Source organism: Pteropus alecto, unplaced genomic scaffold (genome assembly GCF_000325575.1).
Source record: "Pteropus alecto unplaced genomic scaffold, ASM32557v1 scaffold95, whole genome shotgun sequence".
NCBI lineage: Eukaryota > Metazoa > Chordata > Mammalia > Chiroptera > Pteropodidae > Pteropus > Pteropus alecto.
The window spans coordinates 12,684,856-12,709,372 of record NW_006441071.1 but is presented as its reverse complement, the minus strand read 5'-3'; the positions used below and the strand labels follow the sequence as shown (position 1 = coordinate 12,709,372).

General features: G+C 35.9%; 2 protein-coding genes across 12 annotated transcripts in view; one reads left to right on the top strand and one right to left on the bottom strand.

Annotated features, from left to right (window-relative positions):
- Positions 1 to 24,517, bottom strand: part of SPATA6L (spermatogenesis associated 6 like) — a 56,560-nt gene that overhangs the window by 18,933 nt on the left and 13,110 nt on the right. For 3 of the 11 annotated variants that reach the window (XR_001517505.2, XM_025051467.1, XM_015594429.2), the window contains exons 3-9: positions 23,444 to 23,581; positions 20,883 to 20,931; positions 17,599 to 17,640; positions 11,796 to 11,920; positions 6,860 to 6,937; positions 4,105 to 4,344; positions 1,891 to 1,993 (exon numbers count right to left, since the gene is read on the bottom strand). Coding sequence is in view for 10 of the 11 variants with exons in the window: in XM_025051467.1 (XP_024907235.1) it covers positions 1,891 to 1,993; positions 4,105 to 4,344; positions 6,860 to 6,937; positions 11,796 to 11,920; positions 17,599 to 17,640; positions 20,883 to 20,931; positions 23,444 to 23,581 (775 nt within the window). In the remaining variant the exon portion in view is untranslated. Of the gene's footprint in view, positions 1 to 1,890; positions 1,994 to 4,104; positions 4,345 to 6,859; positions 6,938 to 11,795; positions 11,921 to 17,598; positions 17,641 to 20,882; positions 20,932 to 23,443; positions 23,582 to 24,517 lie in introns of those variants that run through there. The other 8 variants (XM_025051472.1, XM_025051471.1, XM_025051470.1 and 5 more) reach the window with 4 other exon arrangements.
- The window catches only part of PLPP6 (phospholipid phosphatase 6), a 3,069-nt gene continuing 2,164 nt past the window's right edge, over positions 23,613 to 24,517 (top strand). The window contains 1 exon segment of the mRNA XM_025051478.1: positions 23,613 to 24,515. Within this exon segment, the coding sequence (XP_024907246.1) occupies positions 23,927 to 24,515 (589 nt within the window). The 5' untranslated portion in view covers positions 23,613 to 23,926.

Genomic DNA, 24,517 nt, shown 5'->3' with positions numbered 1-24,517 from the left:
GCTATGAACAGGGATTTTAAAACCTGGCATTGTCATATCCTCTGGGCATGCAGGTATGTGTGTGTCCCTCTTGTCCCAGAAGTTCTCTTCTCCCAGCTGAGCAGGGTATTGGCAATGCTAACTAAGGTCCTTTTCAGCTATGGCCACAAATCCACCCTGTGGCCCCCTTGCTAATGGTCTCAAACACTCCCACAGGGTCTTGCCTTTGTTCCCTTGCTTCTCAAAGTGCAGTCCATGGACCAGCAACATTGGTATCACCTGGAAGCTTGTTAGAAAAGAAGGATCCCAGGCCCTAACCCAGCCCTACTGAATCAGAATGTGCAGTTTAACAAGATCCTCACGTGATTCAAATGCACATTCAAATTTGAGTAACACTGCTTTATTCTACTTGAGGCCTGGATGAATGAGCTGACAGGTGACTTAAGCAAAGTTCTGGCTTGGAAGCTACAGGGATTCCAAGGATCTGGGCCCAGAGGTCTAAACGTCTTCTCTAAGAGTAGGTTTGCCAAAAACTTGCTGTGTGACCGTACATACTCTATAATCTTTCTGGAACCTTAGTTCTCCACCTGCCAGGATTAAGAAAAGACAAAGGCCTAGACCAGTGTGATGTATGAGTCCCATTGTAATTGAGCCAACATTAAGCCCAACTTGTACTCCCGGGGAAAGGACATTTGCTGTTGTTTGATTTCACAGTAATAGGGAAGACAGTGCTGCTTTTATGGGCTACACTGGTGATTTTCAATCCAAAGGACTTAAATTAAATGTCCGAGGTGATAAAGCACTTTGTTTCAAACTATATTCTGTCCTTAGTTGGCTGCTATCGAACAGTCACACATGATCTGAGAACAGTGTCTTGAGTTACTGTAAGATTGTGCAGCCCTTTAAAAGTATAAGCCTTTAAACCTAACAGGAAGCCCTGTTGTCAGAGATGGTACAGGTCCAATTCCATCATGAGTCAAGAGAATAGGCTATCACAATCCCCTTCTACCATAAGAATTTTTATTAAGTTCAGGAATGGATGAAATTCACTGCCATGACCTTCATTGTTGACATGGTTTATGTATTTTAATTATAAGGTAAAAGCCTCCAAGGGATGCTTTAACCCAGTGACTCTCAGTGTGTTTGGTCCAGGGACCTCTCGAGGTATTTCCGAGCCCTTCAGGAGATCTGTAAGGTCAAAACTTTTCTCCTAATTATACTAAGACACGAGTTCTTTTTCCACTCTTATTCTCTCATGATTGTACAATGTCGAGTTTTTAAAAAGCTACACGACATGTCATGACATCACCACTCTGATGGCTAATGGGATGTATGTTTCAGTTTTAATTTCTAATATGGTAATATTAATAGATATCATCCATATAAACAAAAGCTCTTTGGGGTCCTCAATGTTTAAGAATGCAAAAGGGTCCTGAAACCTGAAAGTCTGAGATGCCCTGCCTTAACCTAACTGCTTCAAATAAAGTTAGTTCCCTCTTCGCTGACAAGGAATTCTGTAAAGCAAATGCTAAATCTTCTCACCACCGGTCTCCCGCTCTTTTGCATTCAGAGAAATGGTAAGTTTTATTTGTTGGCCATTGATGGTGCCTTTGCAAGGAGTTAGCACCAGGACAAGCTGCTCCCTCCTTTTCCAATCTAGCCAAGGAGCAATTGCAACCAGATGACACTTGGTGACCACACTATTCAGAGCAATTCCCTTCAATAGCTAGGGGAACTCTGAAATGGACAGTTTCTCAGCTGACTCTACTCCACGTGAACTCCTTCTCTGAAAATTCCACTTGTGAATTAAATCCCAAGTTTCCAAAGAAACTTGTGATTCTGCAGAATGAAGGAAGATTTAGAAGTAGGATGCATTCATTCCCACAGGGAAATTACAAGAAACTTGAGTACCTCTTCTCATTGGAAAGGGAAAGTTTGAAAACTTAGATTTTCTTCTAGACTTCAGGGAATGATGTCCTGAAATATTCTCACCAAAGGGCTTTGTACTGTCCACCTGGAAGTAAAGGAAAGAAATAAAACCTCTCATTACCTGTAATGCCTTTCTCCCCCTCAATCGCGAGTCATGCAGGTGAGAAAAGAAGGTTGGGAACAAATTAAATCAGTCTCCAAGTACGTTAAATGTTATCCCAATAGGGGAAGCTGTCCCTGTCTTCACTGAGGCTAGAACACAAAGATATGGGCTAAATGTTAGCATAAAAAAATTAAAGTTGAACAAAAGTTATAGTCTAACCATTGGTAAGGATCAACCTAGAAAAGAGTGAATGAAGTTTATTTTGCAATCTTTTAAAATGGGACAGAGTTTCATGTTCCTAAACAATCTGAGCAGTGCTGGCCTAGGTGGGGCCTTGAAGACAAGGGATTATCACAAAGTGACAGTTCAGCCTTCCATATCCCTTGCCAGTCTGAGTGTCTATATCCTTGAAAAAAAAATAGTGGTGACTGTATTATTTTACCTAAGGTGACCATATTTTCCTAAATAGGACAATATGATTTACAAATAGGTCAAAATACTTGAAATATTAACTCTTCCAGAATATCTATGACATTATAGAGTTGCTGGATTTTTTTTTACCTTGTGTATTTGTTTGTTTAAATTTCAAGAAGGCAGGGTGTAATGTTACTCTTCATTTTACTTATGAAATATATTGATTAGAATTCACAGTCTTCGCAACATTACATCCTCTAAATTTTAATGTTTCTACTTAAAGAAAGATCAGGTATCATTAGGAAATCTGGCTAAATAAAAGAGTTAACATGCATAAGGCACTTAGAAAAGAGGCTGGCACTTAGTAAAGGCTGTATAAGAATTTATTGAATAAAATAAATATCAAGCAAGTTATATTCCCTAAGAAATCTCCCAATATTTTAAGCTTATTGGGCCCATAACAGCATAAACTAAAGTTGTATTTTACAAATATTTTACAAATACAACTTTATTTCAAATGGAATAAATCAAACCATCCAATAGAAATTCAACATTTTTATGATGCCATGTTTGAAGATTGGTTGCTAGATTTCTGCCAGACATTGTTACATAGGTCACCATGAAGAAAACAGCTGTTCTATAGTTTCTAGCCAAAAAAATCTCTGTTTTACCTAAAAGCCACCTCTTTTATATACAGTCATCTCAACAGCACCTTGACTTTGGGCCTGACCTTGCTTCATATATGATGTCTAATATATAAACATCACCGCTAGTGACTTTAAGTCAAATTATCAACTTGACGATAACATCGATAGTTAACTACTGGAGTTATAAGAACTATTGGAGAATAAGTCATGAACTAGAATGCAGAATGGTGTTCATGAAGATTATGAAATATAGGAAATATTTTTAATGTGATAGTAACTTTATATTGAGGAACTGATCTGTATATAGTACAGTATAACTACAACTTTTTGTAAAAATTAAGCTTTATGAATATAAAAAAGGTAAAAGAAAATGCATTAAATAAAATTTTAGTTTATTTTTATTATGTTGGTGAGTAACTGGGTAATTTTTTTGAACTTTTCTATATTTTCCATTACTCTTGTAGTAGTCAAAAAATTTAAGGAGACTACGAGAATAAGTGTGATTAAATTTGCTTACTACTTTCTGAGGGTTAAATCTAAGATAAATTTATTTAAGGGTTTTGAATATGGCACATTGCTTCTTTCTGCAGCCACATTTTCCCTGCTTTTTAAAGTGTGGTCAAAGAGCTACAACTTCATTAAAAAACTCAAGCAGTTTTCTTAAAAACCGATGACACTTTAGTTATAGATTGGTACAGGATATGTGCCAACCTTTGTTATGAATCTTCTACCCGTCAGTTCACTAATACTTCTTGCCATATGTAGACATCACACTCTATTAATAATTTTCAAAAATTAAAAATAGAGATGGCTGATATCTACTAAGCAAGTCCTCTGTACAGACATCTTTATAGGAGCTTTGTGACAATGACTCCAGGAAGAGAGTATAATTTAATCATAGTTATTATTCAGTTTGAATTTCCTCTTTATTTAATATTACCCATTTGTATTAATGGCCCAACCTCCCTTTATTCTGCCCTCATTCACACCCTCATCATTCCAAAGAACTATGAAAAGTAATTTTAGGCTCACATGTCTAACTACAAATGGAGGTTTGCTTTCTCTGGAGATTCTGAAATTATTTCCAGGGTTCACTTGAGCTGGCTGGTCCTGGGAAGAACGCCTGGCAGAATATGGAGAAGGCGCCCGGGATTGCATGCTTTGGGGCAGTCTGTTAAGATTACTCTCCTTTGGCTTCATCTGCATATTATTTAAGGGGAATTTGGGTCCATATGATGTAGATAAAGGCCTTCGTGACTTATATCTTTCTTCCTGAAATCAAAAAAAGAAACAATATGTTAAAAACAAAAATATAAAAAAAATTCAATCAATATAATTGTATTTAATTGAACTTTGTTTAACTAAAGTAGAAGACTGAACATCTTGGATTTATAAAACATGAACTTAAGGAAGAGCTTCTCTCTACTTAATTTCTCTTTAGTTCAGCTTAACATCACTAGTATTTATAACTTGCTAGTATATTTTGATTAGTACCAGTAAGATTTATTCGTATTAGGAGAAAGTTGGAAAGTTTCAGACACCCTCTGCCAGTCAGAGGTAGATGACTGATAGATATAGAGAGATTGAGAGAGATTGAGATCGAGACACAGAAAATTTGGCATACACTTGGGCCAGCAATTTTACTTCAAGGAATATATTATAAGGAAATAATTATGGCTAGGTATAAGATTAAGATTGAAACTGAGAGAAAGAGAGAGAAAATTTGGCATACACTCATATCTGGAAATTTCACTTCAAGGAATTTATTATAAGGAAATAATTACGGTTATGCGTACAGCTACAAAAATTCTTATAACAGTTTAACAATAAGAAACCAACTATATTGGTGAGTGGTGAGTAAGCAATGGCCTCTCAGCTCCAAACCTACCTTTCTATACTCAGCTTTATGATAGTGGGGCTGGCACTCTGCAAACCCCCTTTCTGCTTTCCAGCTGTTCTTTTAGGCTCTACCACTATAAGGCGCTAGAAGGAGAACACAAGACTGAAAGAGGAAGGCAAGACTAGCCACTGCCAGTTCTGCAGTCTAGTCCCATCAGCATCCCCCCAGCAACCGTTCTTCACCTTGGCAGCAGCAAATGGTTCCAGTTTATAGTTTCCTCCCCATCACAATGCCAGAACTAGCCTCACTGTGGCCCCCTCAGATATCCCAGCACTCAGAGATTTGGGTCTAGCCCCAAATGATCCTTCCTCCAAGCTCCTGAGGCACCAGCAATGAGGAGGGTCCTTCCTCAAAGGTCTGGGTCCCTGCTCATCAGAGTCCTACCTCTGAACTCCTGCGGAAGCACCCAAGAAGGCAGTCCCTCCCCAGGGTCCCTTCCCCAAACGTCTATGTTCTTCATGACCCAACCTCTTTCCTTTGTGCCCCCAGCTCTAGAGGTAGAAGCTACCTTCTGCGGTTACCATCTCCATCGCTTCTGTGTTCCCCTTTTATCTTCTAGTACTCCAATCCTTACTAAGACTTTTTTTTTTTTTTAAATATTAAATCTTTCTGTTAAAATAACAGGTGTGGTTTGTTTTCCTGACTGGACTGACATATCAATTAAGTGCCCAACAATAAGAAAATGATTGGCCAAATGAAGTATGGTAATTTCACACAATGGAATATGATAAAGCCATGAAAAACTGCCTGGTATAAGAATACTTAAGGACAAGAGAACATGTTCATGGTATATTAAGTGAAAAAGGAAGAGTACAAAAAGATATGCAGTGTGTGTGTGCACACGTGTGTTGTATAGAAAAATATACTAAAAAAATTTAGTCATGTTCATCTCTAGATAGTAAGAATGACAGATAATTTTATTTTTATGTCCTTTTTGCTTATCCATATTTTATAATTTTCTAAAATAAGTGAGATACTTGTGTTGTAAGAAAAAATAAAAGATATTACTTTAAAAAGTTAACGCTTAAAGGAAGATTTATATTAGGAGCTATTAAAAAAAAGAAAGACAAAAAATCACAGCACACACATATCAAACAGATTGGAGAAAATAGTAGGTAAATAAAGAAAAACTAAAAAGCAGCTAATGCCTTCTTTAAAATTAATCGTTGGTCTCCCATTATATGAGTTATGATGCCCAGACGACTGATGGATTTGCACAAACTAGTGACTCCTCTCATTCAGTGTCCTTTAATCCCACATATCCAAGGTTTTTTCTAGGATCCCAAGCAAGATTTAGGATGACGAACAAAGTACTTAAAGAAGCTTTACAAATTTCATTCATTCATTCTCCACATTGTTTTAGAAAAGAATTTAAATAGTTAAAAAAAAATTGTGCACAAAAAAGGTAAAAGAAACATAGAAAGAAATCAAGCTTAAGAGGAAATTAGGGCTGAATAAGAGAGTAAAATGGAAGTAGTATTCATAGATGCTTCAAGACCCCTCATGGTTACCAAAGATGGCCTGCAAATTCAACTCTGAGCTTCAGCCTCAGAAAAAGAAAGAAGGAAACACTATTGTTCTTAAGATCAAAAGTAAAAGTCATAGAACAACAACAACCAGTAAAGCTAACTAACTTACACTTCAAACTTGTGATCTTAGCTTCTGGATCATTCTGCTCCACCAACCATATCATGATGAATATGTGCCAAATATACTCACTCTAATGTGATAGGCTGAGCAAATAGCTTGAATACAGAAATTCAAACCTAGCAATAAGTCTCCAGGTGTCTATTCATCCAGTTGCATCTAAACTTGGTAAACTGAGTTCTTTAAATTTGTAGAGAAAAGGCCTGACATTTATATTACTGGCTCCTTGATTATACTTACAAGAAATCTGTTTCTATGCAGAAACACACATTCTCTGATAGCTGTCCTCGTAGAAAACTCAATTTTGGGAGCAATGCCCTAAAAATAAAACAGCATAAAAGAGGCAAATAAGATTATTGGAAACAAGTTCTTTGCCCATCCCATCCTAACTTGAAATCATACAAGAACCTAATTGCTCTTTGTGTGGTTGGCATAATCCACACACACTATCTAAAATATACTCATAATACACACACACACACACACACATACACACAATGAAATATTATTCGGCCTTTAAAAAGAAGGAAATACCACATTTGTGACAACACAGAAGAACCTGAAGGACATTATGCTAAGTGAAATGAGCCAGATAACTAAAGATAAATTCTTCATGATCTCGCTTGTCTAAGGACCCTAAAGTAGTCAAACTCACAGGAGCAGAAAATAGAATGTTGGTTACCAGGGTCTGGAGGATGGGAGAAACAGGGAGATGGTGGTCAAAGGGTTATGCGAGATGAATAAGTTCTGGAGACCTAATGTACAGCAATGTGACTATAGTTAACAATACTATATTTTACATTTGAAATTTTCTAAGTGTTCTCACCACAAAAAACAAATGGTAACTAGTAACAGTAAGTGATGAATATGTTAATTAGCTTGATTGTGGCAATTATTTTACAATGTGGATATATATCAAAACATCAAGTTGTACACCTTACCTGTATACAATTTTTATTTGTCAATAAAATATCAATAAAGATGAAAAACAAAATATAATATATGCAAAATAAGAACAGCTAAACACATAAATCGTATTATGTGCCAAGCCCTGACCTAAGTGCTTTGCACATATTAACTCATCTAATCCTCACAACAACCCCTTGAGGTGGGTCCTAATAGTATCTCTACTTTGTAGATGAGTAAACTAAGGCACAAAGAGTTCAGTAACTTAGCAGAGCAAGTAACTGAACCCAGGCATTCCAACTCCAGTGTTCATGGGGTCGGCTAGTATATTTAAAACATTGGATCATGGAACTAAAAGAGATTACCTAGAGGGAAAGATGGATAGGAATTCTCCTTCCCTTATCTACTTGCTTTGAAAAACTTGTTTTACATTATATTATATTATATTATATTATATTATATTATATTATATTATATTATATTATATTATACTATACTATACTAAATATTTATGTTCATTTATCTACTTCCAAATTCTTCATTTTGTTTTATTGATTGATACTTCTATTTTTGCTTAGTACCATACTGTCTAACATATTGTGAGATATATATATACATATATATGTGTGTGTGTGTGGGTGTGTGTGGGGGGGGGTGTGTGTGTGTGTATCCTATCTTAATTAGGATTTTACATGTGAGGGAACAGGCTCAGAGAGGTCAAACAGTCGGTCCAACATCACACAGCTGGGGATTGGTAGAGCCAAGATTTGAAACTGTCAGACAGCAAAGCCCATCTTCTTTCCATTACCCCATGCTACTTCCTGGTGGGAGGCAAGGTTCATTTATCAACTAGTCAGCTCATTTCCTGTGCATTAATTCATTCCTATGCACATTCATTCCTGTACATTCATCTTGTCTTTGGAACAAATCCTTCTCGACACAACCTACATCCTCAGCTCTTTTTTTTTCCCCTTCTAGAATGCATAGTATGCCCATAAGAGTGCTAGGCCTAGACTGGTAACTCAAGATTTCTGGGCTTATAAACACAAGCACCCAGTTACTGCACAGAGTCAGATAAACCAGGTGACCATTTGAAAAAGAATTTACAATGACACGACCAGCACAGCCTCACCTCCAGTTATCAAGATTGTGAAGAAGGTGGTGAGGTGGGGTTTCAGGGTCACAAGACCTCCCATGTGTGCCAAGCTCCTGACCCCCCATGGCCCAAGTGTCTGGGTCTAAACCACATCATCTCTTAAACCACAGACTAGTGCAGTCTTCTCATTGCTTCATAAGGAGGCAGTATTAACTCTTTGACGACAGTATAATAAAATGTAAAAGCTCGCATTGTGCTCTTAACTATATGCCAGCATTATGCTAAACACTATACATATATTAACCATTTAATCCTCACAATAACCTTGTAAGAGAAATACTATTATCAGCCTCATTTTACAGATGAGAAAACTAAGTTACATGGTGATTAAGTAATTTACCCTAAGTCACAGTCATTGAGTGACAAAACTGGGATTGAATCCAAACAATATGAATCCATATTTAACCACTGTCTATGCAGCTGCTTAATAGGTCTTCAAATCCCTGATCCACTTTGCCTAGAGGGGAGAGAAGGGACCCTACCAGTAAGGAATTCACATTCTGTTACACAGTCCTGTTCAGTTAGTTATATAACCTCCACTCTAGGCAATGATTCACAGATAGTAAGGAGGAATGTGTTTCCTTTCTCACAACAACACCAATTTTAGCATAATAGCTTAGAGATAAAATTTACAGACTCTATCTTGTCCAATCTCCTTAGCAACGGGATGATGCCGATGATGATTAGATCAATAAATGAATTTAACAACTAGATTTTTCTAGAATCATCGCACTAAAGAAAAAATGAAATTAACTAAAAGTTAATAATTTAAAAACATACTGCTCTTTCTGCCTACCTTATAAATTGTCTTCACTTAACAAGAAAACAGATTATATTTTTTAAAAATTCTTGACCTCGGCAGGAAAGGGGGTATCACTTAGGATATCAAGTGAATATAATAAAACAAAACATGGAAATACAAAGAAAAAGTCATATTTTAATGGAAATAAATCAAATTCTTAATAAATTAATAAATTAAGAGAAAATAAATGAAGTGAATGATTTGCCTGACTTGTACCTGTAATTCATTCTCATGTTCTACAATATTAATGAAAAGAAATTGGACATTGGTATAAAATAAACATGTGAGAATTAACATTGAACAGTAACTAAGAGGGCAAACTTTAAAGTCCAATAGGCCAGCATGAGAATTTCTGCTCCATCACTCACTAGCTCTGTGACTGAGTACATTTCTTAAATTCCTTATGCCAGTTTCCTCACCTATAAAGTGAGGAAAAGAATAGTAGCCACCTTGCAAGGTTAAGGAGGACTCCATGTAACGAATTAAACATAGTGACTGGCAACTAGTGAGCACGAATGAATGTCAGCTATCACAAAACTTCAGCAATTGGTTTCATTTTGCTTTATAGCACATTTGAAAGAAAATGAGCTCCTCTATCTTTTTACAAATTGTTTAAAATACAATTTGATTAATTTCATTGTAAAAATTACTTCATCTTCAAAATTACAATTTGAAGATACTTTCCCCTAATGCATGAAGATCTTCCTCCAGTTTTAAAGCCCTTTATCTGATGATTGCCTTCATTAATAAATAACTATAAACACAACTTCCAAAAGGTTGTTCTTCCTAATTATGCCCATAAAGTTAAACAGAGATAACATTTGGAAGAATATAAGTAGGTGTGTTTCTCCTAGTCTTGATACTTATCATACTTGATAAGTATGTTTTTAGATGGCTTTTATTTAATAGAAAACTCACATAAACCAAAGTTAATATGAAGCATATTCTCCACCTGATTCTCACCAGTTCTTATTCCTTTTTAGCTTCTGAAGAATAATATCTCAATAACTCAAAATAATAAAGGCAAGCGTCTCACAAGTAACATGGATATAAGTGATACACAAAGAATCACTAAGGAAAAAAATACGGTGTCAGTGATTTTCTTCAAACCCTCAAAGATAATGCAGGGCTTAAAGTTATGGTCATTAGGAATTCTGATTAGGACAACTTTTGATGAATGTTTGCTATCTGAAGTGTTAGAACTAGAAGTTCTGTCATCATAAATAACATAAAAACAGAGGCCCCACATGTTATATATTTTGCACAGTACTCTCAACAAAATGGAGATGATAATATTTTATGAAATTATAATAACAGTGATTTACTAACAGAAAAGTTGAGTATTAAATATGCTTTTGTAATTCACAAAGATATGGCCCTTAAAATGGACGTCATCCAAGTAACACAGAAGTCGAGAAAATTATCAGAGTTGCTGCAGAGTTAGAAATCATCATGGATAACATCAAAATAAAGATTTTGAATTTGGGTCTAAATAATGTCCCCCAAACAGTTAGATAATTAACTAAATAACTGTTGTGTCTTTTAAGATCCTTCGATAGTATCAGTCTGTGAACCTCTTGTCAGGTTTCCCTCTGTTGAGTAGTGACCATAATATCTGCCTTGGCTGACTTGAGACTTGTTTTGAGAAAAATAAGATATCATATAAAAAACTGAAAGTGCAAAATAAATGAGGTAGCATTATTACTATTACTGCTCTACTTTACTATTATTATTACTAAAACAATAGCTATAATTAAATAAGCTGATACCAAATCTTTCCGTTAATCTTCATTAAGAGAAGGTTTTGAAAAAAGCATCCTTTTTATAACTATGTAACAGTGTGAATATGGCAATGATTTAGCCAAGTTAGGTAAGACTCCTACCTTTCCGATCAATAATGGGACTCAGTATAATTGGTATTTCGAGTGCGGCATCTAAACAGGACTGCTCAACAGGGTGGCAGAGGCACCAACTAAGATGAAGCGATCCGCCCAAGAGTAAGCCGTATCAGGGACAAAATGTTCAGGTTCCAAGAATTTCTCTCCCCACAAAAGCCCAGCTGGGCACAACTCACTGCAGCAGCCCTAACCTTTCTGGCACAAGGGATGGGTGCTCCTATGAAAATCTAATGATCTGAGGTGGAGCTGAGGTGCTGATGCTAGCACTGGGGAGCAGCTGCAAATACAGATGAAACTTCACTCACTTGCTGCTGCTCACCTCCTGCTGTGTAGCCCAGTTCCTAACAGGCCATAGACCAGAACTGGTCTATGGTCCAGGGGGGAAGGCGGGGCGGTTGGGGATCCCTGACTTACCGGAAAACTTGCAGCTGTTTTCATGAGCACCTCCCTACACATCCCAGGGTGTGAAGGTGTCAGCTTGGGCTCAGGGAAAAGAAAGTCCCGTGTGTTTTCTTCATAGTAGGCCAACTCTTCCCAAACTAGAAAGAAAGAAGAAAAGGTATGAGTAGATTTACATTCTGGAAATGATGTATCAACATCCCCAAGTTTAACAAAATAAAAGCTTACAGATGATAGCAGAGATGGCACACAGATAAAAACAGACATTTTGATTGCAGTACCTATTATTCAAGAGGCAGATGACTTCTGTTACTTTTTATCTCGTGCTAATTTTTAAAAGTCTCCCCAATTCATAACAGAGAAAAAAATATTATCTAAAGAGTTGATCTACAAAACAGAACAAAGAGGAAAATCTTTCCATCTACCCATCTATTCATCCATCCTTTCCTTCAACGAATATTTTCTAAAGACATACCACCCTGGGCCAGATCTTAGGAATAGAACAGAAAGAAGGCAGACAATGCCCTGTTCATACAAAGGTTATAGAATAGACTGGGCTTCAGTAGGTTCTGTGATACAGGGATGTCAGTGTCCCAGTGGCCCAGAGAACAGCTAGAGAGAGCTGTAGTTCTTGGCAGGGCTGGTACGAACCCCAGAATCATTTCCAAAATCTGTAGGGACAGTTCATGGGCAGGAACCAAAGGTGCTAGGGTATCCTGCAATGTTCAAGAGACTCCTGCACAACTTTCTTAACATCCAACTAGACATTATTTCAGGCAAGAAACCATTTTGTAACTATCTGAGCCTGAAACCTAACTGTTATATATAAACACAAAGAACTTTTTTGCACAATTTAAAAATACAATGAATTTTCAGGAATACAAGTACCATGTAAATTAAGAAAAAAATATATTTTACTTTGGATCTTCACTGGGACCTTTTTGGCATTTTGAAAATCATGTCACATTTAAATATTTCATTATGCTCAATATTTACATATTGATATACATATTTTAAACCATTTTCCTTTTATTTCTTCTTTATATTACAGTTGAAATCCTATAACTTGTATAAGCTGGTTCTATTAACTATGAATATTATTTCGGTTTGATAAGAGGTATGCTACTCATTAACAAAAGAAGACCTTGGGTCTAATAGGATTGAGAATCACTGAAAGGACAGAGAAGCTGACATTTGAGTCCTCCTGGTCTGCAAAGCAATTATTATATGAGAGGTTGGACTAAGAATGGCCCCTGTACAGAGCACCACCAGATAAGTAATATAGTTGATGAGGTAGCTTTACTGTTTGATGACTGTCTTTTTTATTTTTATTTTTTTTGTGAGACGAATTCTCATGAGGGTATATTTTTAGTACATCATCTGTAAAAAATAATTGATCTTATATCAAATAACATAATGGGTTGATTTTGGTCATTTTCTAGAGATTTAAAGTGCTACCCAGTGTGAAAATGCAGCATACCAAGAGGATATTGTAGCAAGAGCCTAGGTTATAAATAATAAACAAACATACACAGACTGAACAATTCTCATAGGCCAAGTGAAATGTCTGAAAGAATTCCATGTTCTTAATAGGCTAATAGCACAGACAGAAATACCATCACTGCCATCTTTGAATAAGTTCTCCCCCTAAAAGGAAATAAATGAGACTACAACTAATAATTTTAATAACAATATTGGTTTGAAAAATATCTATCATTTATAGAGCATATCAGAATTGACAACTTACTTCCCGATACAGAGTCTTATTTGATTCCTTCTTTACAAATAAGGAAACTGAGCATCTGAGAGTTAGAGACACTTGTCATGATGCCACATGGCAAAGTAGGAATTCAAAATCAGATTATCTGAGGCAGAAGTTCTTTCCTTGCTGGTGCCTAGTAAACATCATGACAAAGTATAAAATCAAGCTCTGGTTCAGGAAATGGGTGTCCACTAAAATAGCATTTTACAGCTGGACTGAATATACATGGTGTATACCAAAGTAGAGGTTTTTATTTAAGAGGTCTATAAAAAGAAAGCACCAAGCTGTCAACCAGGATTATGCTGCCCCCCTGTGCCCATTTGCTTTTTCCCATCTTCGTAAACTGAAGAACCAGAGGAGTCTATTGCTTCTATGCCAAATCATTGGATCTCTTCTTTCTTTAGCAATAAAATTGTTTTAAAATCTGAGGTGCTAGTATCATTAACTTAATGGTCATAATGTGTCTTTTGACTATAATAAGAGTGTTTAAGAGTGATGTGAAAAATAACAAACAATAAATATATACAACAAAATGAAAAGGTAACAATTTTACCGATGAAGAACTGGCCCCTGAGAACCCAGATGTGGCTCGCTCACGTGACTAACACAGTGCAATCCACACAAGACTTTAAGCAGATCATTTTTACTTAATTATCTAGTATCAAGGACTGTATCTGTTCACCTCTGCCATTCTGTGACCGGTGCTACCTGTGTGATACCAGGAAGTAGCACAGTATAGGGCAAGTATATATATAAACCCTTTATAAACAATTGTTGGACAAATGCTGGTCAATCTGTAATGCATCTGAAATTGAGTGAAATTAATTCTTATTTTGAGCAATTTAAATATAATTACAATCTGAAGGATTGTAGCAAAAAGGCAAGCAAGTATATAATAAAGCCTCCATTTTGTAGATGATTAATTTTTGAGTTATAAACAGTATGCATATAGCCAGCTTCGATATTCTCCAATCATCATAGTTTAAAACTATTCTTGATACTTTCTCACAGATGGATTTCTGGTCATGTGAAAAACATATGGCAGTCTAACATATATTAAATTTTAAAAAACAAGTTGTATATTCAACTTGTTTATTCAACAAAAATATAATACTAAATATGCATATACTAAATACTAGACATATTTACTATATATGTATACATATGTGTGTATGTATACATATGTATATATTTTAGGGTTGGTTGAATATACTAAATATATATACTAAATATATCTTAAAAGGTCTAAAAAGACATACAACAAGTTGTTAATAGTAATTATAGTCAGGGGTCGTTGATGAATGTGGCTTTTGGCTTTTTATTTCATAAAATTTGTGTTAATTAACAATTTTATAGCAAGAATATTTAGATATTGGGTAATTTTTTAATTCATGTAAATTAAGTAAGACCAAAATGAGCCTGCCTCTATTTTACTAGCATACTAAAATATAATTTGCCAGTTAGCAGTGATTTATGTTTAGACATAAAACTGGGTCAAATTAAAAAAAAAAAAAAAACTTATGGGAAAAAAACTCAATGCCCTGATTTTAGCCTGTCACTTTGAGGCTGAAAAACTTTCAATGAGAATTTCTGAAAAACAAGTAGGGAACATCTCTGATCTTTCCTCACTTATGTCTAAGAAAGTAATGACATTTACAAGAGTGTCTATCCCTAGATCCATGGAGAATGAGGTTCTTATCTGTTTTCAGAGCCTGTTTCTGCCAATGAACCAAAAGGCAGAAGAAAGAACTAGAGAATCTTGGGACCACTTCTCTGAGGGCCTTGACCTGCTTCAGTGACAGCTACCGCGGATAGGGCTACGATCCTCACAGAAGCCTCTCTAACCACCTCTCCTTTAGCTGAGGCATCTGCCAGGCCCCCTTTCCTTCTCCCACGCTTTCTTAAGAAAAAGAAAAGTTCATACAATAAAATATCAAAATAATGCAATAAAACAGGAAAAATATATATGTATTGAGCATAACTGACTAGAAACTTTGGAAAAAAATATCTGGAATTTATTTCATGCAATGTTACCATCCAGACATCATTCCACAAGTAATCAAAAGATACTGACAGTCATATTACATAGAAGGAAAGAAAGAAAACAAATCATGACATGGGAAAATGGAAAATTGTAAGGAGTAAATCTTAAGTTGTCACAAGTGATATCTAAAAAGAAAGGGCCATAAAATATGGTAAGATATATTTTGTACACATTCTGTAAACACAGTGAATCGAGCATCGGCTAGAATATGCAAAATGGGCACACTATACACTGCTGAATGCAGTTGAAGTAGTGGAAACTTGCTGTGGACCAGTTTACTACCAGGTTACAAGACATGGTTCAATCTAGCAATTCTATTCTTTGAAAATATAGTAACAGGAAAGAATAATTTTTATGAAAATTTGAAAGACAAAGGAAACCTAAATGCTTAACAATATCAATTTAAGGGTAATTATAACACTAATGGAAAAGTACATAGCTATTGAAAATGACAAATAAGTAAACTACAGGTAACAATGTAAAGTGAAAAACCAAAACCTAAAATATTGTATACATAGATTATAAATCTATGAAAACACAAATAATTTAATGAAATTTTTTATAACTATTAAAAATAATGATGCAGAACAATGCTTTTAAAATGACAATGGCGATATAGAATGAGGGAAGCTAAAAATAGAAGAAAATGTATGTGACACTATTTATGTAAAAATTCCATATCTATGTGTTCTTTTATCCACAGAAAAATATGAAGAAACAAGTTCACGAAAATATTTTTAAAAGGATGTTTTTTACAACAAGGTAAAATTGTGGATATTTTCCTTTGGGAAAGAAAAAGGAAAAAATGTATAATAGCAAAAAAAGATCAAAAGAGAATTAGAAATATTTCTGAGTTTTAGTTACTTTCCCTCCACCCCCTGCTCACGTGCTCTTGCTCTCTCCCTCACGCTCTCTCTCTCCCCTGCGCTCTCTCTCTCCCTCTCTCCCCCTGTCTCTCTCTCTCTCTTTTTCAATCTCTCTCTCTCTCCTTCTCTATCTCTCTCTCACACACACACACACACAAACACACACACAGGACTGTAAAATCAGAATAAAATCAGATGATCATCAGCTACATTTAAGACAATGTATGAGTACTGGCAGCAATATTATTCATAATATCCAAAAAGTGGGAACAATGCAAAGTCTATCAACTGATGAATAGATTAGCAAACTGTGGTATGTTCAACATAAAAGAATATTATTTGGCAATAAAAAGGAATGAAGTACTGATATATGCTATAATGCAAATGAACCTTGAAACATATTAAGAAAAAGAAACCATACATAAAAGACCACATATTGTCTGATTCCATTTATATGAAATATCCAGAAGAGGCAAATCGATAGAGACAGAAAGTAGATTAGTGGTGGTTAGGGGCTATGGAAAGGAGGGAATGAGAAGTGACTGTTAATGAGTACGGGTCTCTTTCCAGGTAATAAAAATGTTCTGGAATTAGATAGTGGTCACGGTTGCACAAGCTCGTGAACACACTAAAACAACTGAATTGTACACTTGAAAATGGTGAATTTTATAATATACGAATTAAATCTCAATTTTTAAAAGTATAGAGACTGAGCTCATGAGCCATACAAAAACATACCACAGCTGAATTTGGCCTCAGGGCCAAAGTTTGCCAGCTCTGTTCCAGCATGGAATAGAAAAGATAGCCTCCGGTTTTACAAACATACACACAATGTACTCTCTCCCCACCCTCCGCCCCCACAAATTAGAACATAGTCAAAGGCAAAAACTTAAAATAAGCTGATACAGGACTGAAAAAATTATTTGATACTAATTAGATAAAGTTATAAAAAATGGAAAGTCAAAGAACCACCAAACCCATAAAGTTACTATTCTGAAATTGGACAAAATTCAACAGACTAAAAGAGAAAAAAAAGTGAATATTATATAAAGCACAACTTTTAAATGCCAGTACTCATTCTGTCCTGCCAAAATCCTTTTAAATGTAAATTAAGCTAATTTAGAAATGCGTTTATTGGCACATTACCTGGAGACACTAGCTGTATTAATTCAAACCTGGTTAAGAAGCCTAAAAAAGAAAAAATGAAATTTTAATACTTTAGAAAATCGCCAGAATATTTTACTTATTGCTAACTTTAAAACTGCCATAACATCGCATTTACATTATTAATAATAAGTGCCATACCAACAATGACTCAGTTATTTCTAGACCCAATAAATCAAGGGCATGGAATAACCGTGTTATAAAAGTAGCATTTCATCCCCTGAAAAGTATTGACAAAATAAATGCAATATTTTCTCTCTTAAAAAATATATTCATAAGTCATTTAAATAACAATAAGCTTTTCACTTTAAAAATTCAAAATACAATTGCTATTATCCATTAACCTATAAAAGTTTATCTTGCTAAAAATAGTATGATATGACTATATGTTAGATATAAAATTAACATTTTTTAATATTTTCCAAGTTCAAAATATATTTAGAAATATTGAGCCCAAGTACAATGTCTACAAGGACGAGAATAAAATTCAAAATCTTAAAAGTTATTTAAAACATAAATGTGTAACAATAAAAAATCAAAGATAATTCCTACAAAATGTTAAAAGTGAAAACATTTAAAAATAGACAATAATGGTGAGAATAGTTAATAATACTGTATTATATGCAGATGACCCTTGAACAACATGGGTTTGAAACGAGCATCTACTTATACGTGGATTTTTTTCAATAAATACAGTCAGCCCTTTGTATCTAAGGTTGTACATCTAAGGATTCAACCAACCATGGATGAAATACAGTATTTTTGCATTCCTAACCATGACCACAGATCGAAAATACAGTTTTCCATCCATATTTGGTTGAATCCTCAAATGCAAAGGGCTGACTCTATAGTCAAAAGTTATACTGAATTTTCAACTCTGCTGGGGGTTGGCGCCTCTAATCCCAGTGTGTTCAAGGGTCAATTGTACTCGAAAGTTGCTAAAACCCTTAATCTTAAAGGTTATCACCACAAAAAAGAAATGGCAATTATGCGATGTGACGGAGGTGTTAGCTAATATCTATAGTGGTAATCATTATGTGATACATAAGTGTATCAAATCAATATGTTGTACATATTAAACTTACAATGCTATATGTCAATTATTTCTCAAAAAAAACTGGAAAAATAAAACTTACACAATGCTATATGTCAATTATGTCTCAAAAAAAAAACTGGAAAAATGCACAATAAAAGTAAAATCTTTCTTTTGTAGACTTATAAAAAATATATGAATGCACTCAGACAGAATTTTAAATGCCAAGAAACTTAAAGCCAAGACAGCCCATAGTTCAGGTTTTCCAAGAGGGAGGAGGAAATATATCCTTGCCAATTATCGCCCCAATTGTAATGTTAAACACTTCATTTGTCTCAGGCTCTAAATTCCTTACATTCAATTTAATCTCACCACATTTCATGTTCATGGATTAGAATACTTAATATTGTTAAGATGGGAATATTCCCCAAATTGATCTATAGGTTCAATGCAATCCCCACCAACATCCTAGCTGGCTTCTTTGCAGAAAGAGACAAGCTAATCCTAAAATTCATATGGAAAACCAAGGGAACCCAAATAGCAATAGCAGTCTTGAAAAAGAAGGATTAAGTTGGAGGATTCATACTTCCTGATTTCAAAACATACAACAAAGCTACAATAATCAAGCTGTATGGTACTGACAGATATATGGATCAATGGAATAGAATCGAGAGCCCCAAAAGAAACCCTCACATTTATCGTCAGGTGATTTTCAACAAAGATGCCAAGACTATTCAACAGGGAAAAAATACTCTTACCAACATATGGTACTGAGATAACTGAATATCCAGGTGCAGAAAAATGAAGTTGGATCTCTACCTCATGCCATTTACAAAAATAAACTCAATATGTATTACAGACCTAAATGTAAGACCTAAACTATAAAACTCTAAAAAGGAAACATAGACATGAATCTTGTAACATGAATTAGACAGTGGTTTCTTAGTTATAAAGAAACTATAAAACTCTTAAAAGGAAACATAGACATGAATCTTGTAACATGAATTAGACAGTGGTTTCTTAGTTATAACATTAAAAGCCCAAATAACAAAAGAAAAATAGATAAAATAAAAATCGTCAAAATTAAAAAAATTTTGTTTTAAAAAACACCATTAAGAGGTAAAAAAGTAATCTAAATGGGAGGAAATATTTGTCAATCATACATCTGATATGAGACTTATATGTATAATATACAAACAATATACAACTCGATAATAAAAAGATAAATACCTAATTAAAATATAGACGAAGGATCTAAATATAGACATTTCTCCAAATAAGATATACAAATGGCCATTAAGCACATGAAAAAATGCTCAATATCATCAGTTATCAGGAAGATGCAAATCAAAAACACAATGAGATACCACTTCATGCCCACAAGGATAGCTACAAATCTAAAGAATAGATAATAACAAGTGTTGGCCAGGATATGGAGGAATGGAACTCTTATATATTGCTGGTGGAATGTAAAATGATGCAGTAGCTTTGGTAAACAGTTAAAAAATTAAACAGAGTTACCATATGACCCAGCAATTCCACTCCTAGATATATAGCCAAGAGAAATGAAAACATGTCTACGAAAGAACTTGCACACAAATATTCATAGCAGCATTATTCATCATAGCCCCAAAGTGAAAACAACACAAATGCCCATCAACTGATGAATGGATAAATGATATGTGACATATTCACACAATGGAACATTATTTGGCTGTAAAAAGAAATGAAGTACTGACACTTGCTACATCAAGGATGCCCTTGAAAACATTATGCTAAATGAAAGAAGCCAGTCACAAAGGAATACATATTGTATAATTCTATTTATATGAAATATCCAGAATAAATAAATCTAGAGACAGAAAGATTGGTTAGTAGTTGCCTAGGGCTGGGAGGGATGAGGAAGAATTATACAGGGTTTCCTTCTGTGGAGATAAAAAATGTTCTAAAATTGATTATGGTGATGGTTACACAACTCTGAATAAAACCATTTAATTGTAAAAAATAAACAGAATGGTACCATCCAGTATACCCCATCTATATCTAAAAAAGGAGTTATAACTGAGTCAAAAACATGATTCAAATTTTAGACTCTTGAATATAAATATGGATTGAATGTGGAAGTATCACAACTTAGAAAATAGTAGAATTTTATACCAGTGAATTCTGTGATTTACATACACACAATAGTCTCTCTCTCTCTCTCTCTCTCTCTTTTTTGGTGAATACCTACTTTCTAAAATATCTGCTACAGCTCCAGGATCTACTGCATTTTCAAATAACTGTGGGAAAAAATGTGGAAAATAAATTTTCAGTTTTATTAATATATACTAAAAAATATTGTAGATTATATTCTTCCAAATAATTAACACATACCAAATCCAGCCATAGAATATTTTAGTATTCAACAGGAATACCTTTAACAGGTATGTAGTTAAAAGTTTAACAAATGACTACAGAATGAATGAATGAGAAATCACAAAACAATACCAAGTGCAAGGAAAATCTGAGTTAGATGAATCTACTAAAGTTCAAAATGTCATCAACTTGACCTAGCCCTATTGTTTGTTGCTAAAAGCACTTCTGGCATCAGCTTCAAAGAGTTTTGTTTGAGTACCTAGAAAAACAGTCTGCATACCACAGATACTCATAAAATGTTAACTGAAGAATGACTTCGCTTGCCAAGGAATTGCTTGTGCCTCCCCCGCCCTCCCCCAAAAAAATATACAAATAAAAATTCTATGTGTAACACAAAAGAAAAACTAAGTGTAGTACCTATACCCCTACAGAATTAAAAAATAACTAGAGAGAGACAGCCTCATAAGTTTTAAGTGTATCATGAAGCGCAAGAAAAACACTGAGATGCCTGTCTAGCCATTGCCAAATCTGCATATTCTGTCCTTGAGATAAAAAAGGCCCGAAATAGGACTGATATAAAAGGCATACCACATCTCTCTTCCTGAATGCTAGAACCCCGGAAAGAAATATGAAGTTTTCAGAGGAGCTTGATTTCAGGCATTAAAGCTCTCATTTAAATGGTGTTTAAACTTACACATAGTCAAAATCTGTTCTTGATCCAAACCTTGGTCTATTTTAACTATAAAAATGGAGGCTGACCCCTGAAATTTCTTACTGACTTGAATTTATCAAACAAATGTGAGTAATTTTTTTCCCCCTGAACTATTTCAATAATTGCATCCCTTCACTTCATCCATGTCTAAGGACTTTCTCAAGTATGATCTTGGGGAGTAAATGACCAACACGAACTGCTCAAACACAATAGTTCATACATTCTTTATAAGTAATTTCTTATTTATCCAAATGCTTTACAACATTCAATTCTGAATTATACAGAAAGTCCAAGGAGAAAATGCTTTTTGTTACTTGCTGCAAATATTTGCAGCTAGAGAATGGAACAGATACAACAAATCTGGAGCCAACTGGAAGAAAGCTGGAATATGAACCCAAACAGCTCATACAAGAGGGCAATTTTCAAAATTTAAAATAAAGCACTTATTTAATTGCATTTTATAAAATGAAAAATGCCCCATCATGTGTTTGACTAGTAATCTCAAATACCCAGCTTTACAACAGAACAGTAGTGGCATCTAGAATGTGACTCTGAGGCTCATTCTCTTCTACAAGTCAAGAAAGTGGGACTAGATGACCTCCAAGGTCATTTATCATTTTTTGCTTCTTTGATTTTGTATACTTTGGCTTCTTATACAGAAGCAAATTTAAAATTGATATAATAAGAAAATTCTTGGGGAAAAAAATAGACTAGAATTTTACCACCCTCTTTTTACCATTATCAACATCTAAATGGTAGAAGAAGGCTCTTTTGGATTCTGACTGTATGTTTTAAAGTAATGTCCACTTATTCCTCTCCTCTCTTATACAACCAGTTTGGTAGACTTTATTTAAATTAACGGACTGCAATTTATAAAACATTACATATAGCTCTAGCCTGTTAGGAAATCAATCCTCATTTCCTCACCCATTCTCAAGTGGAAACAGGTCATTTTCTAGCACCACCATCTACATCTTTAAAAGTGATGGGCTTTACCGTGGATACTTCCCATATTCAACCTCTCCCCAAAAGAGGTGGGGCAAAAACATCAGACTTATCAAGGTTAAAGGAATCGGATTGATTCTATCTCCAAATTCCAAAATAAAAACTTCAAAGGCTTATAATTGCATAGTAATGAAATTAACATTCTGAAGTGGGACAAAGGTTGGTAATGGTTTGACTATATCATGATCATATTCATTGGAATGGAGTCTAGCTTTATCATTGTTGCTAAATAAACCAAGTATGATTTAAGAAAACTCAATAAATCTGTAGAGCCTTCTCGTTTTGTTATAGGATTTCAGATATAGTACTTAACTAATCTGAATATAGTGTTCTATGATTTTTCTGAGTCTAAAAAAGTTTGTTTCTAAGGTCTGCTTGTTTATTGATAATTCCTGTCATAAATGTAATGCAACTGCCTCTAACACCTCCAAGAACATAGAAAATGCTCTCTCTGCTCCAGTTAGAAAATGCCACGGGAGTTCCAAGAATAGAAAACATCAGCCAGAGTTTTTAGCACTAGGTTGACAGAACTTGGCTCATACCCAGGCTGCAAAAGCAAGTCCTCCAACAATGATTTTGTACTGTTCTGAGGTGCCTTCAAGTAATTTCTTAAAAGGAAACTTACAAAATAACTTTATAAGAACTGTATTCTTTATAAGAACCATTAAATGATCAGCAAATTTTAAATTTCCATTTAGCAGTGAGAAAGTCAAGATCACCTTTTCAAATGTCATTCTCTGCTGAATCATAATAGGGAACACAGAGGGAAAGCAGGCTGTTTCCAGGTACTGATTCAAGAGGTAAACCCCAAGGTACACATCTTGCTTGTCAGGAAGGAACACTCCTGGGCAAGAAATCTTTAAAAAAAAAAGGGGGGTGGGGTGGGGAGGGAGAGGGTCGAGGAGTAGAGAATAGGGTTTGTTTTGTTTTTTTAAACGGGGCCCCATTTTCCCTAACCAACAAACACTGCCAAATTTCCCCCAGTACCGCAACCCCTCACCTGAATACCCTCCCCCTCTCCTCTCCTTCCCCAGATTGTAAATCCAATTCAACTCTTCGTCTCCGCCAGGTGTCACAATCGTCCTCTCGCGCTTTTCTTTCCCCGCCCCTAAAGGATGGCAGTGCGGAAGCGGAAGAGGCTGCAGGGCCGGGGAACACGTCTTTAGGCCGGCTGGGTCCCGGGGTCCAGGCCGCTCTCCGCAATGCCGAGCCCCAGGAGGAATGTCGAGGGACGCCCACTGGGCGCCGCCGCCTCAAGCAGCAGCAGCCCCGGCAGCCCAGCCCATGGAGGCGGTGGCAGCAGCTGCAGCAGCAGGTTCGAATTCCAGTCTCTGCTCAGCAGCCGAGCGCCAGGAGCGGATGCCACCTGCCCCCGGCTCCGCGCGTCCGAGAGCCCGGTGCACCGCCGAGGCTCCTTTCCTGTGGCAGGAGCGGGCCCCTCGCAGGCGTCACCGCCCCAGTTGCCCGAGGAGGACCGCATGGACCTGAACCCGTCCTTCCTGGGCATCGCCCTGCGCTGTCTCCTGGCCATCGACCTATGGCTGTCTAAGAAACTGGGGGTGTGCGCGGGAGAGAGTTCGTCCTGGGGAAGCATGCGGCCCCTTATGAAGCTGTTGGAGATCTCTGGACACGGCATCCCCTGGCTACTGGGCACTCTCTACTGCCTGTCCAGGAGCAACAGCTGGGCCGGGCGTGAGGTGCTGATGAACCTGCTCTTCGCGCTGCTGTTGGACCTGCTGCTGGTGGCCCTGCTTAAGGGGTTGGTCCGCAGGCGCCGCCCGGCCCACAACCAG